This window comes from Hypanus sabinus, chromosome 13, assembly GCF_030144855.1.
Source record: "Hypanus sabinus isolate sHypSab1 chromosome 13, sHypSab1.hap1, whole genome shotgun sequence".
Taxonomy (NCBI): Eukaryota; Metazoa; Chordata; class Chondrichthyes; order Myliobatiformes; family Dasyatidae; genus Hypanus; species Hypanus sabinus.
The window spans coordinates 80,012,505-80,029,202 of record NC_082718.1 but is presented as its reverse complement, the minus strand read 5'-3'; the positions used below and the strand labels follow the sequence as shown (position 1 = coordinate 80,029,202).

General features: G+C 41.1%; 1 protein-coding gene across 6 annotated transcripts in view; it reads right to left on the bottom strand.

The window, feature by feature from the left end:
* LOC132404044 (P2X purinoceptor 2-like) overlaps positions 1–16,698 on the bottom strand; it is an 86,269-nt gene that overhangs the window by 20,207 nt on the left and 49,364 nt on the right. For 5 of the 6 annotated variants that reach the window (XM_059988017.1, XM_059988020.1, XM_059988016.1 and 2 more), the window contains 3 exons: positions 13,834–13,975; positions 10,289–10,398; positions 5,238–5,328 (listed from right to left, as the gene is read on the bottom strand). In XM_059988017.1, the coding sequence (XP_059844000.1) occupies positions 5,238–5,328; positions 10,289–10,398; positions 13,834–13,975 (343 nt within the window). The remainder of the gene's footprint in view (positions 1–5,237; positions 5,329–10,288; positions 10,399–13,833; positions 13,976–16,698) is intronic. The other variant, XM_059988022.1, reaches the window with a different exon arrangement.

Genomic DNA, 16,698 nt, shown 5'->3' with positions numbered 1-16,698 from the left:
CAGCCACTTACAAAAGTCAACAGGAATACAACCTCCATCTTCATCCCCTTCCCACTCTGACCCATCTGTGGTCTCCAACATTGTAATTATGGAGCCTAACACAATCTTGAACAGCACCTCATCTTGTGTCTGGGTAACACGCAGTGATAAACCTTGAACAACCAATTTTCCAACATAAGATGCTTTCCCTGGACCAAACTTGAATACTGTAACTATTTTGGTCTTCTTTCCTGAGGGTATATTTACTGTAGACTGGTTCTTGCCTATTAGAAATTGAGAGGCTAGAAGTTTATTCTCTCGAGTTTGTTAGCATTGAAAAATACAGAAAACAGAGATGATTTTACAGGGTAGATGGGATACATCCCCTGGCTGAGGTGAATTCACTTTTTGTTCTCATCAATTGATCCATCATCAGAAATCCTCACCACCCAGGCCACGTTCTTTTCTCGCTGCTGCCATCAGGTAGGAGATATGAGATTCTCAGGGCAGACACCACTAGGTTCAAGAATAGCTACTAACCCCACAACCAGCAGGCTCTTGAACAAAAGGAGATAACTACATTCACTTGCCCACCATTTGAGATGTTCCCACAACCAATGATCTTACTTCAAGGACTTTTTATCCTGTTCTTTGACGTTCTCATTAGTTAATGCTAGTTATTTATATTTGCATTTGCACAGTTTGTTGTCTTCTGCACTCTGGTTGATCTTTCATTGGTCCTGTTGTACTATTCTATAGATTTGCTGAGCGTACATGCAGGAAAATGAACCTCGGGATTGTATGTGGTGACATATATGTACTTTGATAATAACATTTACTTCGAACTTTGAACATTGAACTGACAGGAGATAGTCAGAGAGATGATAAACTTTTTCATAAAGATACTGAATCAAAATATGGTTGTGAAAATGATTGAATGTTTAATGGAGATGTTTTAATAATTTATTGAATTATTTATCCACATCCACATTGCAAATAGAAGGTTGGAAAGCAACATCATAATGAACAATATTCCTTACATTATACTAAGAGCCAGGATAATTTGCTGAAGAGTCTGAGGAGGAGATTTCACCTGTCTCTAACTGTATGAGTGACACTGGAGAAGGAGTAAATTTGATGGGTGCGTGATCTTGTTTTAACTTACACTTAAATGGAATTAAATGATATATGATTAATGAATATTGCCAAACATTCCTAAAAACTGCTGCTGGAATTAGTGTGACAACATCACAAGTTATTTTCCAGACATCTCATGTAGCAAGGGGCATTTGCCAACACACAGGGGGAAATCTATGGACTGCATTATAGGAACTCTTAGCAAACATTATACTATAATGAGGTTTGAGGTCTGTACCACTCTTCACACAGAATGCTGAGAGCTCCTGTTATGTAACACTAGTTTTGAGGTTTGTATAGTATCTACAATAATACAAGTAGCGGAAATCCAACAACTGTGACATAGAATTGTTCTGACACTTTTGTAGACAGACAAACACAATTTCCAAAGGATTTGTGAGTTTCATTTTCTTCGTAAGTTAAGAAACTGAGAAATTAATGCACCAAACAGGCAGAGACACTAAACTAAGCTGAGTCCTGATGAAAAGTCTCAGACTGTAATGTCGATTAATTACTCTTCTCCATAGATGCTGACTGGCTTGGTGAGTTCCTCCAGCATTTTGTGTGTGTTGCTTGGATTTCTTGTATCTACAAATTTTCTCCTGTTGGTGCTTCTGCTATCACTGTGGAGTCTCTTTGAGGGATTCCTATCCTGAAGAAGTTTAAATCTTCCTTTCGACAGGAGTTCAGTGAAACGCCCTCTAACTGCTCCCCCTCTGAGATTCCTGTGGCCTTCCAAGAGCACCAATGAAAGTCTTGGCTTGAAACGGCAACTGTTTACTCTTTTCCATAGATGCTGCCTGGTCTGCTGAGTTTCTGCAGCAATTTGTGCGTGTTGCTTTGGATTTCCGGCATCTGTAGATTTTCTTGTGTTTGTGACACTCAACTAAATTGCTGGTTAGCCGAGCCAAGGGACTACCACATGTTTACAAATAGAATTCTTTTGAGTTTAAGCAGAGAAAACCAGAAACAGACTCCCACGGTGTAATAATTCAGTCTATATTGTCAGTGTAGGAGTCACATATTGTTCACTTAAGACAAAAATTGTGTACGTAAACTGTGGAGTCAGCGGAGGGGTTGACTGAATTTTGCCTGAATATTTGAACAAACCAAGGAAAGGAACTAAAACAAAAGCTGGCAGAAAAAGTAGAAGAGGCCATTATTGATGATGTAAGCACGCCATTGCGTGCTAAGTCATGCTTATTTCCTAAATTACAAGAGCAAAAAATCATCAAGAGAATCCAATTGATGTGAAATATTTTGAGAGTCTATGTAAAATTTAGTTGCATTGAATTACACAAGTAAGAAATCTGGTAATGCAGTGCAGGACATAAACAGAAGCTTTCTTTAAAGGTAGCTACAAAGGATACACATCCATAAACCCTTGTGAGTTAATACCAGGTATCATATTTTGTCAGATGCCAAGAAAATTAGCTTCTTTTTCAGGAGAGCACCTCTTATGAGGAAAGGGCAGCTAGTGGCAAATACTTGGAAGTTCTGGTGGTGAAATATTTAATATTTAATAATTTTAATAGATCCCTCATAGGAGGGTCATTCAGAAGATTGAGATGAATGGAATCCATTGTGAATCGGCAGTTTGGATTCAGACCTGGCTTGCCTGTGAAAAAACAGAGGGTAGTGGCCGAGGGGACTTGTTCTGGCTGGAAGTCTGTGATTAGTGGTGTTTTGCAGGATCTGTAGTGGGGTCTCTGTTGTTTGTGACATATGTACTGTGAGTGACCTGGATGAAAATGTAGATGGGTGGGTTTGCAAGTTTGCGGATGATATGAAGATTGGTGGTGTTGTGGATAGCTTAGAAGACTGGCAAAGAATACAGGAGGATATAGATCAGTTACAGATATGGATGGAGAACTGACATAAGGAGTTTAACCTAGGCAAATGTGAAGTGTTGCAACTTGGTAGGTCAAATGTAAAGAGACAGTACATTGTTAAGGGCAAGATCTTTAACAGTGTTGATAAGCAGAGAAATCTTGGGATCTAAGTTCATAGCTCCCTGGAAGTGGCTACACAGGTTAATAGGGCGGTTCAGAAGAAATCTGGGATGCTTGCCTTTATTAGTCCAAGCACTGAGTTCAGGAAGCTATGTTGCTACTTTATAAAACTTCAGTTAGGCCACATCTGGGGTATTGCATGCTGTTCTGGCTCCCCCATGATTGGAGGGATGTTGAGGCTTGAGAGATGGGCCAGAAGAGGCTTACCAGAATACTGCCTGGTTTAGACAGCATGTGCTGTCATGAAGGGCTAGAGAAACTTGGTTGTTTTCTCTAGAGAGATGGAGGCTGAGGGCAGACCTGATAGAAGTTTATGAGATTACGAGCGGCAGCGATGGAGTAGACAGAAACACCTTTATCGCAGGGCTGAAATGTCTAATACCAGAGGGTATGCATTGTGGGTGAGAAGGGGTCATTTCAAAGGAGATGTGAGGGGCAAGTTATCTTACACGGAGAGTGGTGGGTGCCTATAATGCACTGCCTGGGGTGGCGGTAGAGGCAGAAACTTCAGGAACTTCTAAGAGACATTTTGATAGATACATGAATGTGAGGAAAATGGAAGGATGTGTGGGCAAAAGGGATTAGTTTAGTTAACCATTTGATTACTAATTTAATTGGTTCAACACAATACTGTGGGCCGTAGGGCCTGTTCCTGTATTCTATGTTCTAAGTAAACAAAAATCAAGATATTTTAATACTATTTAACTTTAAATAAAGTAACCCAAAAATAAGAACACAACCAAACTGCAACAGGATAAGGAAATAATGCCTTAGTTCAGGGGCAGCCAATACATATTACCGACCACAATGATAGTCCATATCATTGTAGTCTAATTATCTCTCTTAAACATTGGATTCATATCCAAAGTACAAATTATAGGTCATTGTTTGACTCTTATTTATTGTATTTGGTTTCTGAACTTCCCAGTGAAATAATTATTAGTTCAAAAGTCCATTACTTCCAATACCCATGATTTTCTGTAGAAACAAGTTAAGGAGGTCAAAGCAAGAGAGCTGGAGAGTTCAAGAAGTACACAGTTGAGGCATGTGCCCATTTATTGTGAGTAAGAGCAAAAGAAATAAACCAGACAGAGGCTCTTTCAGTCTTTTCTTGCCCTCTCCACCATTCAAAATCTCATTCAATAAGACATTGCTGATCTTTGACCTCAACAACACTTTCCTGCACTAACCCCATATTCCTCGATTTCCTTATCAAAAATCTATTGATTTCAGCCTTGAAGTCTTCAGTGACAGAACTGCCACAGTCCTCTTGAATAGAGAAAATGAAAGATTGTTTTTCCTCTGGGTTAAGAGATCACATTTCAATTGTAAATAGTCAGCCTCTTATTTTCAAACTGAACCTGGTTCTGGAAACCCCAGTCACGGGAAAGCACTGTCCCAGCACCGGGGTGCCCAACCCTTTTTATGCCACGGACCTTTATCATTAACCGAGGGGTCTGTGAACCACAGGTTGTGAACTCCTGGTCTAGACCAGTTCAAAGTTATGTGTTATCATTACTAGTTTAAGATTGTACAGTGGAACATGAAATCTGGGAAAAGACTGACAGTGACAAACACGAGAAAATCTGTAGATGCTGGAAATCCAAAGCAGCACACACAAAATACTGGAAGAATTCAGCACACCAGACATTATCTACAGAAAAGAATAAATAGTTGACATTTCGGACCAAGACCCTTCATCGGGACTGTGATTGCGGGGGGGGAGGGGGTGGGTGGGTGGGTACAGATACACCCAAGAATCTTAGATAGGAAAAAGGAGAATATAGATGGAGATCTAATTGGAAGGGTACTGGAACAAAGAAACAATTGAAGTCGTAAAGTTGTAAAGCCCAGAAACAGGCCCTTCGGCCCATCACATCAATGCTGACCATCCACGCCAATCCTATTTGCCACATAACTCTGCATAAATTAATGATGCTGAAATAGAGAGAAGCATCAATGGGATTTTTTGAAGCACCAACCTTTAGGCAAGGTTACTCACAGAACAAATTATATGAGTATCAGTGTAACCTTCTTTCCGCAGAGGTCAAATAATCCATAAGCAGTTACATTATTCAATAATACTTCAGAATATAAAATTGATTTTACCTCACCGTGAACAATAATGTCAATTCTTATCCCAAATACTTTCGTTAGGGTCCTATATTCAGTACCGTTCTCCATGAAGTACCTTGTTTTTCTATCAGTCAGATGGAAAATTGCAAGAAGAGAAGAGAGTTTATTAGGGTAACAGAGTTTGCTCGAACGTCACACCTAAATGCTTTTAGCTGTGCTTGACAAAGCTAATTAATAACAATATGTTGTATAATCTTTGAAACTGTGGTTGTGCAAATTTTAAAGTGATTACTATAAATTCATCAGGAGAGAAAAAGGAACTGAAAATAATTTGCTGGTTTGCCATCAGGTGGGTTGTGTTCATTTCTGAATATCAAATGTTCACAACAGCGTAATCAATTTCAACAGGAGCTATTCGGGAATTGATCGCCTGCTCTGCAGTTCTGAGAAAAGTATAGCAAATCTGTCCCTGGTATCTACTCCACCTGTTTAATCCACACAACACCTGACTTCCTATCGATTTAGCTCTGAACATACATTCTGGCTTGACAATTCCAGCACTGTTGGTTAGAGGATTCCGAAGATATAAATTCTCAAGACGTTTCTGCAAACCTCATTCTTAATTCAGTAATGTTTTATTTTGAGAGTAAGCCCCCCCACCCCACCCCATTCAGGGTTTTTCCCAGTGAGGGGAAACACCTTCACAATATCACTTTAGGAAATATGTCACAGAATTACATAGACTCCACAGAAGATTTCTTTACAAATGTATTCATGTTACATGAAGAAAATTGAGAGTCATAGATTTCAGCAACTCGTATTGTTGCTGAAATCTCTGACTCTTGTTGTTATTGAACCCTATTTGTAGCAATGAAGTGCAAGGTGAGATTGAATACAAAGTTTGACATTGTTGTGAAGTTTTGACCATTTAGGGAGAAGCAGACTTCACCAGTTGAAAGATAAGTAAAACAAGCAGATAAAGGTAGGATTATGCCTCGATCAACTGTAATGACACCATAAAGTCAAAGGAGCAGAATAAGGCCACCATTCAATCATACTTAACTTATTATCCCTCTTAACCCCATTCTCCTGACTTCTTCCCATAACCTTTGATACCCTTACTAATTAAGAATCTATCAACCTCCACTTTAAATATATCCAGTGACTTGCCCTCCACAGCCTCCACAGATTCACCATCCATCTTGTCATGGTTCCGACTGAACAGTGGCAGGAATCCAAGTTTTGGCACTCCAGCTCCCCAGAGTATGGTTAGTTGTCACTGTCCCTTTAAGACTCAGACTGCCAATTATTGCCTGGCACATTCTTTCATGGAGTCTCTGTATTGAAAGGCCTGGTACTGAGCACTCAGTGCTCAATTGTAGGAGTTCTATTTCTAGTACTACAGTTTGTGATTTTGTCCTTGGATTTTCTTTGTGTCATTGTGTTGATTTCAAGTCCAAGTTAACTCCAGACCTTACTCCACACTTAGATTCACCATCATCCACAGCTCTCTTGTTACAACTCTGGCTAAAGAAGTTCTTCCTCATTTCTGTTCTAAAGGGACATCCTTGTATTCTGTGGCTATGCCCTCTTGTCCTAGATTCCCCCACCATGGGAAGCATCCTCTCCATGCCGACTCTATCTAGGCCTTTCAGTATTTGATAGGCTTCAATGAGATCCTCCCTCATTCTTCTGAATTCCAGTGAGTACAGGCCCAGAGCCAACAACTTCTCGTTATACTGTACATTAACCCGTTCATTCCCAGGACCATTCTCATGAATCTCCTCTAGTCTATCTCCAATCCCAGCACACCACTTCTTAGATAAGGGGCCCTAAACTGCTCTCAATGCTCCAAGTGTGGTCTGACCAGTGCCTTATAGAGCCTCAGCTGTGAAATAATCTGGAGTTGACTGACAGCAAATTTAATCACCACTGCCAGAAGCAGATGTGAACAATGTAGGTAAATATTTCACAATAAATTAATTAACATACAGGAATGTGGGCAAATTAACAGGCATATTGATACAGGCGTGAATGAATAATGTTAGACAGCTTAAGAAAACACAACTGCAGGGTGGTAGAAGTCATGGGGAATTTAACATAGATGTTTAGAGAGGAAGGAAGGTCTGAGCCACGTATTGGAAAAAGAATCAGAATTGTAAGGTGACAGTATTGCTGAAAATGGGAGCCAGCATTAAGAAGGGTGTTATTGAACAGAGCAGAGCATGATAGACACAAACTGAGTTTGTCGGTGTTCAGAAGGTAAAATGTGGGAGAGTGACAAGCTAAAGTCTAGGAATGAAGAACACTCAACTTCCAGTGTCTTATTGAAAAATTGGAAATTATATTCTATGAAGCTTAAGCTTCCATTTTTTTGCAATAAATTTAGGCTGCAAAACTGGCCCTATAATTGTATTTTAGAGTTTCTACTAATTCTGATTGCTTGCAAGAAGGCATAAAAACTAAAACTGGGATTTCTGGACCCAAGCATGCTATCTATATTTATAAGAATATCATTCAAAACTTTTTGAAACCTAATTCTTTATAACTGGGTAACATGCATTAGACTAACCAAAAATATTTGCATTCTTTAAAAGTAATTCCCAACATTTACAATTGGGTAGCTCACAGTTACTGGATTGACACCGATTTAAAATGCTTAACTTTTGTGGCAAAACCCATTTTCAGATGCATAAATTAAATTTACAAGATTTCAACGTACAGCAGAATCATTAAAACAAATTAGTTGATCTGTTTTGTTGGGTAGTTGGGTGGAGATATGTCTCTACTAAAGGAGCTGTAAGGCACTCCTTCCCTCCACTAGCTGCAGGTCACCAATCCCCCCCCCCCATCGATCAGGGTCACGTGAAGCCATGGGAGCAGGTGGTGGATGGTCGTATGAGCAGCTGGTGCAGATCACAAGTCCTGGTTATGTGACCACTGACGCCAGGCTGACAATCTCTGAAGAGAATTGAAAATGGCTGGGGTCACCCGTTTTGTAAAGACACTGCCCAGAAGGCGGCAATAGCAAACCACTTCTATAGAAAAAAATTGGCAAGAACAATCATGTTCATGGAAAGACCATGAATGCCCATGTACCACAACACGCAGATAATGCTGATGAGTTGCTTTTGTATATACACTGTATATAAACGCTACTCAGTTGATGAGGTTCTGGGCAGAGTTTGCATTGGGAATATACAAATGTGGAGACTAAAGGGACTGCATTTTTTAGAACAAGTGTAATTTTAGGCACACAAAGACAGAAAATTTTAATGTATAGCAAAAAGCTTTTAAACTAAATAGCTGTTTTATATATAAAATACACTTCAAAATGTTCCTGAGGCTCTGGGTAAAGTTTGGATGGGCAATATACAGTTACCAAGGCTGAGGGAACTGCATTTAGGCATATATATCAAAACATCAAAGCAGAATCTCTTCGCCAACAACATCATCCCTTACCAGATTCTATTAGATTTCAGATGCTACTGTTGTAAAATGTTTCAATTATCCTTACTGAATATAGTGGAGTGATACAAATTCAAATGGTTCAATTTAATATCAGAGAATGTATACCGTATACAACCTGAAATTCTTACCCCTCACAGACATCCACCAAACAAGAAATCTCAAGGAATGAATGATGGATACAAAGTGTTGGGAAGGGAGATGGCTGGCCTTATGCTTTAGGTACAAATAGACAACTGAAACCTTAGTAACTAGCCAACTTTATTTTTGACTTTATCCTCACTGTCTGGTGTCACAGGCCCCAACCCCTTATTGCTGTTTTCCTGCTTTAACCATTTATTTCTGTAACATTTCTAATTATTAACTTTTATTAACGTCTCCGTTCCTTGCTCTCATATTCTCTTCTCTCTCTCTTCAGGTCCCCTTTTCCTGGCTCATGTAACACTTTTTTGGAAACACCTTCCAATTTTTCCATTTATTAAATAACTCAAAACATCATCATTGCCATTCTGACTCTTAGATGACACCTAACCTGAGTTTTGAAGGCTTCTCCATGTTATTTTTACTCAGCCTCACCCTAACTATCAGATCTTACAGTAAGGAAAACAGTATTTATTTATTTGAATAGTGAACAGAACAGGCCCTTTGAGCCAGTAATCCTCCGATTTAATCCTTGCCTAGTCACGGGACAACTTAGAGACAATTTACATACTAGCCAGTAGGTCTTTGGACTGTGGAAGGAAACTGGAGGACCCCGAGGTCACGGGGAGAATGTACGAACTCCTTAAAGGCAGCGGTAGGAATTGAACCTAGGTCGCCTGTCCTGTAAAGCGTTGTGCTAACCACTATGCTACCATGCCACTCTGTTTGCTCACATTTAGAATATGAACTGTCCAAGCCAGTAATGAGTTTGGATAATCACATCTTTATATACCTACTCTTTTGAGATGTTACCTTTCATGTCTATTATCTCACTTGCTGTTGCTACATGTCAGAGGTAGTTTAGATACAACCACTGCACCCCAATTTACATTAATCTGTTCCTTCAAATTAGTTACAGCTTCAAGTAATGTCCTCATCTTCATTCCACACATAAATCCATCTAGCCAGGCTTTGCAGTTTTAACAAAAGCTACTCCAGAAGAAGTTTAAATCTTCACTTTAATGGAGGTTCAGTGAGACTCGCTGGCCCTCCTTTGGGCTCTCTGCCATGTGCTCACCCAGACTTGCTAGTGCGGCACCTCCCACCTTCCAGTTTGTACTCCTTCCCCTCCCACCCCACCTTCTTATTCTGGCTTCTTCTCCCTTCCTTTCCAGTCCTGAAGAAGGGTCTCATCCTGAAACGTTGATTGTTTATTCCTCACCTGCTGAGTTGCTCCTGAATTTTGTATGCAGTTACTCCGGTTTTTCAGCACCTGCAGAACCTCTTCTATTTATTCATTTGATCTATATCTTAACTCTTCCATAGCAATATAACACAAATCGGCGCAAAGTAGAGCAGGGGCTGCCAACCTTTTCTCATGCTGTGGTTCAGTGCCATTAAGCAAGGGGCTCTGTGGAGCCAGGTTGGCAATCCCTGTATTACAGCAAACACCCGTAAACCAAGGAGGGACTGACCTGAAGTTATATCCTTTATCCAGACTTCTGAAGGAATATTGAGGTTTACATTTTGAAGCTGCCCTATCCAGGTCACATTTCCAGTTTATAATTACTCCTAGAACTCCTCCCTGTGGTGTACAGAAACAAACAAGTAAAGAAAAATTGGAATTATTGCATCAGTGTAAAGAGAGTACAAATCTCCCATTTGATTTTGATGGTTGGCTATCCTGTGATAAATGTTTCCTGCTGCTTGCCTGGAGGACTGAAACACCTAAACATAAACTTTGTGAGAACAGACCACTGCTTCATTTACACTCTTTTCATAAAATTGATAACGTTCTCCACGACAGCTCCCTGTAAAACACTCCCTCTCAGTCTCTTTCCCTCCCTCTCCTTCTCTCTTTCCCTCCCTCATTTCTTCTCCCTTTCCCTCTTTCACACACACACCCAAAACAAACAGTTGTCAAAATACAGCCATCCAATCCTTCAAATTTAGAGCTGAAGAAAAGAGAAGCCGAAGTAGACCATTGGGCCCCTCAAGCCTGCTCTGCTCTTCAATGTGATATGGCTGTCCTGCCCGAGGCCTCATCACCTCTTTTGAGCCCTCAATTTCTGAACATTTGCAGCTTTTTCCACCTTTAAATACATTGAATAATATCATCTCTGCAGCGTGCATTCCAGAGATTCACCACCCTCTGCAGGAAGAAATTTTAAATGACCACACTCTAATCTTGTCACCATGCCTGAGAATCCCACTCTGCCTTCCAAAGACCTTAGATGTTTTAATAAGATCATCCCTCATTCTTCTGAGCTCCAAAGAAAATTGAAGGCTGATCAGCACCATTGCTACTACATCCTTTCTTAAACAAGGGGACCAAAACCGGGCACAATACTCTGGGTGTGGTCTCGACAACACACTGCACACTGTAACGACGCTTCCCTATTCTAAACTCCAAAGGAAATTAAAAGCTGAGCACCGACAACACTACATTTTTTTCTTAAATAAGAGGATCTAAACTGGATGTAGTACTGGGTGTGGCTCAGTGACACACTGTACAATAGTAACAATGCTTCCCTATTCTAAACTCCATCCTCTTTGTCATAAAGACCCGTGTGTCATTTACCTTCCACCCCACTTGCTGCACCTGCTCGCTGCATTGTTGCAATCCACACGTGAACACCTGGATCTACTTTGCTTTCCCTCTATTTACATGACAGTTTACCTGAGATTTCTCTTAAGAATCAGGCTTAATATCACAGGCATACATCATGAATTTTTTTTTGGCTTTGTGACTGCAGTACATTCCAATGCACAATATTAGAAGAAAAACATGGAATATTAAAAGAAAGTTAAATGAAATAAGTAGTGCAATAATAGAAATTTTTAAAAGTAGTGAAGTGGTGTTCATGGGTTCAATGTCCATTCACAAATCGGATGGCAGAGGGGAAGAAGCTGTTCCTGAATCGATGAGTGTGAGTTTTCAGGTTCCTGTACCTTCTCCTTAATGGTAGCAATGAGAAGAGGGCATGTCCTGGGAGATGGGGTCCTTAATGATGGACGCCGCCTTTTTGAGGTGACGCTCCTTGAAGATGTCCTGGATACTACGGAGGTTGGTGCCCTGCATCTTACTTCAGTCCTGTGCAGTCGTTCCTTCCCCCCAGCTACCCCCATACCAGACAGTGATACAGCCATTTAAAATGCTGTCTATGGTACGTCTGTAGAAATTTGCGAGTGTCTTTAGTGACGTACCAAATCTCCTCTAACTCCTAATGAAATGTAGCCGCCTTTGTGCATATCTTCCCACTTAGAAGAGTGTATCTTCACTTGTCCCCATATTAAACAGCAAAGCAGCTGTGCAGGTTTGACTCTGTGGTTAAGAAGGCGTATGGTGTATTGGCCTTCATCAATCGTGAAAATTTCCGGTTGAGACACCTCAACAGGACTGGCGAAACACAAGCTGAGAAGACAGAGTAAGAAGGTGGGGGTGGGGGGGAGGGCAGGAAGCAATACAATGTATTAGGTGATAGGTGAAACTGGGAGAGATGATTCCCAGCTCTATACTTCATCACTCCCCCTCTCTCAGTTTCACCTATCACCTTCTGCCTTCCTCCCCTCTCCCACCTTCTTTCGCTAACTTCTCATCTCTTTTCTCCGGTCCTGAAGAAGGGTCTCAGCTCGAAACATTGACTGCTTACCCTTTTCCATAGATGCTGCCTGACCTGCTGAGTTCCTCCAGCATTTTGTGTGTGTTGCTTGGATTTCCAGCACCTGCAGATGTTCTCTTGTTTAAAATGCATTTGCTAAGTTTTTACCCAATCACCAAACCTATTTTATCCTCATCACAATATGCCCTCTCACCTGTTTTCATGTCATCAGCTATGTTACACTATGGTAACATAATGGTTCCGCTGGACCATTAATATCATCTGTAATAAAATGAGGGCCAACATCTCATCCTTTGGACACTGCAGTAATTAAACCCTTCCAAAATGAAACATGTTTATTCTGATCCTCAGTCTTCTAGATAGCAACTAGTCTTCAATCCAAGTTTACACATTTGCCCTGATACCACAAGCTCTTAGTCTGTTCAGTGAGACTGGATACCACCAAGGTCAAATGAATCAGAGCTGGATTTATTGGGGAGAGAGAAATAAAACCTTCTCTTTGTAGTTCTGGCTTGTATGTCATTTTGGGTAGTCAATCTGAGAGCTGACTCCATGGGCATCCCCCCCCCCCCCCCCCCACCACCTCCACATTTGCTTGGCAGAACAATGGACTCAGTGTCTGTGCTACATACATATATATGTTATGTGATTGTATTTTACTGATATACTATATCTGCTTGCTATCTTGTAGGTGCGAGGACTAGGCCTCAAGCCTGTTCACAGCTGCCAGGGAGAGGGGCTGGTGCCACCAGGGGCAGTGTGGCGCGATGTCCAGGCCGGAGTTGGTGCTGCGTCCCCGCACAAACCCCCCCCCCACCCCCCAGTATTCATTCAGCAAAAGACAGGCTTTGTTGTGGTCATCTGAAGATCTTGGAAAGCTTAAGATCAGTGTCTTTTATTGAGTGGTTGTACAGTTCTATCTTATATGTGCTATGTGTGCTTTGTGCTGTGTATGACTGTTGGTACTGTGTTTTGCACCTTGACCCCAGAGTAACACTCTCATTTGGCTGTATTCATTAGCGGTTGAATGAAAATACCGGTTGGTAGGTTAATTGGTTGTTGTAAGTTGTCCCATGATTAGGCCAGGATTAAATCAGAATGTAGCTCAAAGGGCCAGAATGGCCTACTCCACGTTATATGCCAATAGATAGATAAATAAATAAAACTTGAACTGAACAGTGACTGGAGAATGTATAGTTGTCTAGTTAATATCAATTTAAGATGAATGAGGTGGTCAAAAGGGCGTAGATCTCTGGAGTGAAACCTATTATCAGAGGTGGTGTGGGTCAGAAAGGCAGTGAACAGTCACAGTTCTGGCATTTGCTTCCAGAAAAAATATAAAGCAGTATCCTCACTAAGACTAAATTGAAAGAAAGAGTTTACACGAATTGTTATACCTTCTCTTCCATGCTGTTCAAAGTCACCCCAGATTTTTCAATAATGAATTTAAGTGGGAAAATAGGACAGTAGAGATGGGCTTCTTCATCAAACACACATTTTCTCAAATAATGTGGGTCTCCATTTGTCTGAATGTTTCCTCTGGTAAAAAAAAAAGAGAAAAAATATGATAACATTAGACATTCAATACTGCTCTAGCATTGTAAATTGAAAGATACAGTAATTCAAAATCTTTTCTTGTCTAAAATTGTTCTCTGCTCTGTAAAGCCAATAACAAGAGCTCTAACAAAATCTCAGTAATGCCTTTTTTTTTATAGTCCATCACAGGTAAACTCCTCCCAACCACTGAGCACATCTACATGAAATGTTGTCACAGGAAAGCAGCATCCATCTTCAGAGATCCCCACCACCCAGGACATGCTCTCTTCTCGCTGCTGCCATCAGGACGAATGTACAAGAGCCTCAGGATTTACACCACCAGGTTCAGGAGCAGTTACTGACCCTCAATCATCAGACTCTTCAACCAAAGAGATAACTTCACTCACCCCATCATTGAAATGTTACCACAACCAGTTGACTCACTTTCAAGGACTCTTCATCTCATGCTCTTGATTTTTTTGCTTATTTATTACTATTACTTCTTTCTTTTTGTATATTCACAGTTTGGTAACTTCTGCACTCTGGTTGACGCCCCAGTCGGGTGGTCTTTCGTTGATTCTATTATGGTTATTATTCTATAGATTTATTGGATATTCCCACAAGGCAATGAATTTTAGGGTTGTATATGGTGACATATATTTGCTTTGATAATACTTTTTGAATTAGAATGGCTCCATCCATTGTTGCCCATCCATTTCTGTTGCCAAGAAAATGAATCTCAGGGTTGTATATGGTGGCATATATGTATGGCCATTTAGAACAGAGATGAGGAGGAATTTCCTTAGCCAGAGGGTGGTGAATCCATGGTATTCATTGTCATAGACAGCTGTGGAGGCCAAGTCACTGGATAAATTTAAAGTGGAGGTTCTTGATGAGGAAGCGTTTCAAAGGTTACTGGGAGAAGGCAGGAGAATGGGGCTGAGAGGAATAATAAATCGGCCATGATGGAATGGCAAAGCAGTCCGAATGAACCAAATGGCCAAATTCTGCTTCTATTTCTTATGCCACCAAAACTTATCTGGCGGCTTGTTCCAGTGTAATTGTCAGTAGCCAGCTTTGCCAGTACTGTCTGAAGGCAACGTTCACAGACAGATCAGAAGCAAGCAGAAATTTAAAAAAAAATTAAGACAGAGAAAAAGAGAGAGAAGATGGGAGAGGAAGCACAGTGCTGGAGAATCAGGAGATGGAAGTACTCACTGAAGGACTGAACATATAAAGGGAGAGATGGATGTCAAATTAATGACACTGGAAGAGATTCACTGAAAGACCAGAGGCTCAGAGAGATCCACTGAAAGTTCAGGGATATGGAGAGGTTCCCTGAACAATTGTGATCGAGGACAGGTGACCTTGGTCATTTGAGGTTGATGGCACCAGAGGTTTTTGCGGACCTGGGCGACTTCTTCCAGTTCATCTGTGAAACAAATTAAATTTCCTATTCTCATGTCCCTTTATTCTCTTTCAAGGTGGCTGGTGTCCTGTTGGAGTCCATGATGTAAACCTACACTCAAACTACGTTCTTCACAGACAGTGGGTCCTCGGTCTTCGGAACCTGCTGAGTGGCCTGGCATTTTGGGATCTCCAGGAGGGGCTTCGGAGTGATACCCTGTATCACACACATCCCTCAAAAACCCACTACGATTCCTCAGTGTGGACTCTACAACCTGATTCCAATCACTGGTCCCATTAAATCACCCAATGTATTGTCACCTGCAAATGCACTCCTATCTTTCAAGTGATTCCATGTAAATCTCCCCAGCAAATGTTTGTTCCTGCCTCAGCATGGAAATAGTGCCACTGGATTGGTCTGTTCTTGTCACATGTATGGAGATACCCATGAAAAGGTTCTGTTTGGCATGCTGTCTGGGCAGTTCATTCTGCGTCGGAGTTGCACAGAAAGCTTGTACATCCTTCCCACGAGCGCATGGCTTTCCCCCTGATGCTCTGGTTTCCTCCTGCTTTACATTGTGAATTGTCTTGAGATTAGGCTAGGGTTAAATAGGGGGGTTTCTGAGCGGTGCAGCACAAAGGGCTGGAAAGGCCAGCTCCACACTGTAGCTCCAAATTAAAAAAAACACATTGCAGACAGACGGAAAAGCCACAATGGAGATCAAATTAGGATAGCGAGAGTTTATCTTTTAGTAGATGAGAGGCCTGTTTAAGAGTGTGCAACAGAGGGCTAGAAGTTGTCTTTGGTGTATGGTGGTACATGGAATGTATGTAAGTATACATTCACTTTATTCATCTACATTCCCTCAAACTTTGGCATAACCATGGACTCTGCTACGGGGTCTACATACCTGCACAGGTGGGCTGCAGAACAGGTTTGGCAATCACACTCATGAGTATACACGTTCCAGCCAATTACTGTTTCATTATAGTGGTTATTTAACTCCCTTCTTTCCCTTTCTAGACTTGTTGAGTAACATTTACATTCCCTGCTTACCCTCAGCCTTGTGTGGGAAATGAGGACTACCACCTGGCTTGACGCTGTCAAGAGAGGTATACTTTTAGTGTTTAGTTATCGCTTCCAGCCACAGTGTTTCCATTAACTTTCAGTTTTGGGAGTTTTAGTTAATGGCTGTATCGGCCTAGTGTTTATTGTTTTTCTTTTTCTTTGAATTCTGCAACGGTTCTCATTAAAGCCAGTGACCTGTCAATCCCCTTCAGTGTCTCTCTCTCTCTCTGCACTTGGGCCACATCTGAGC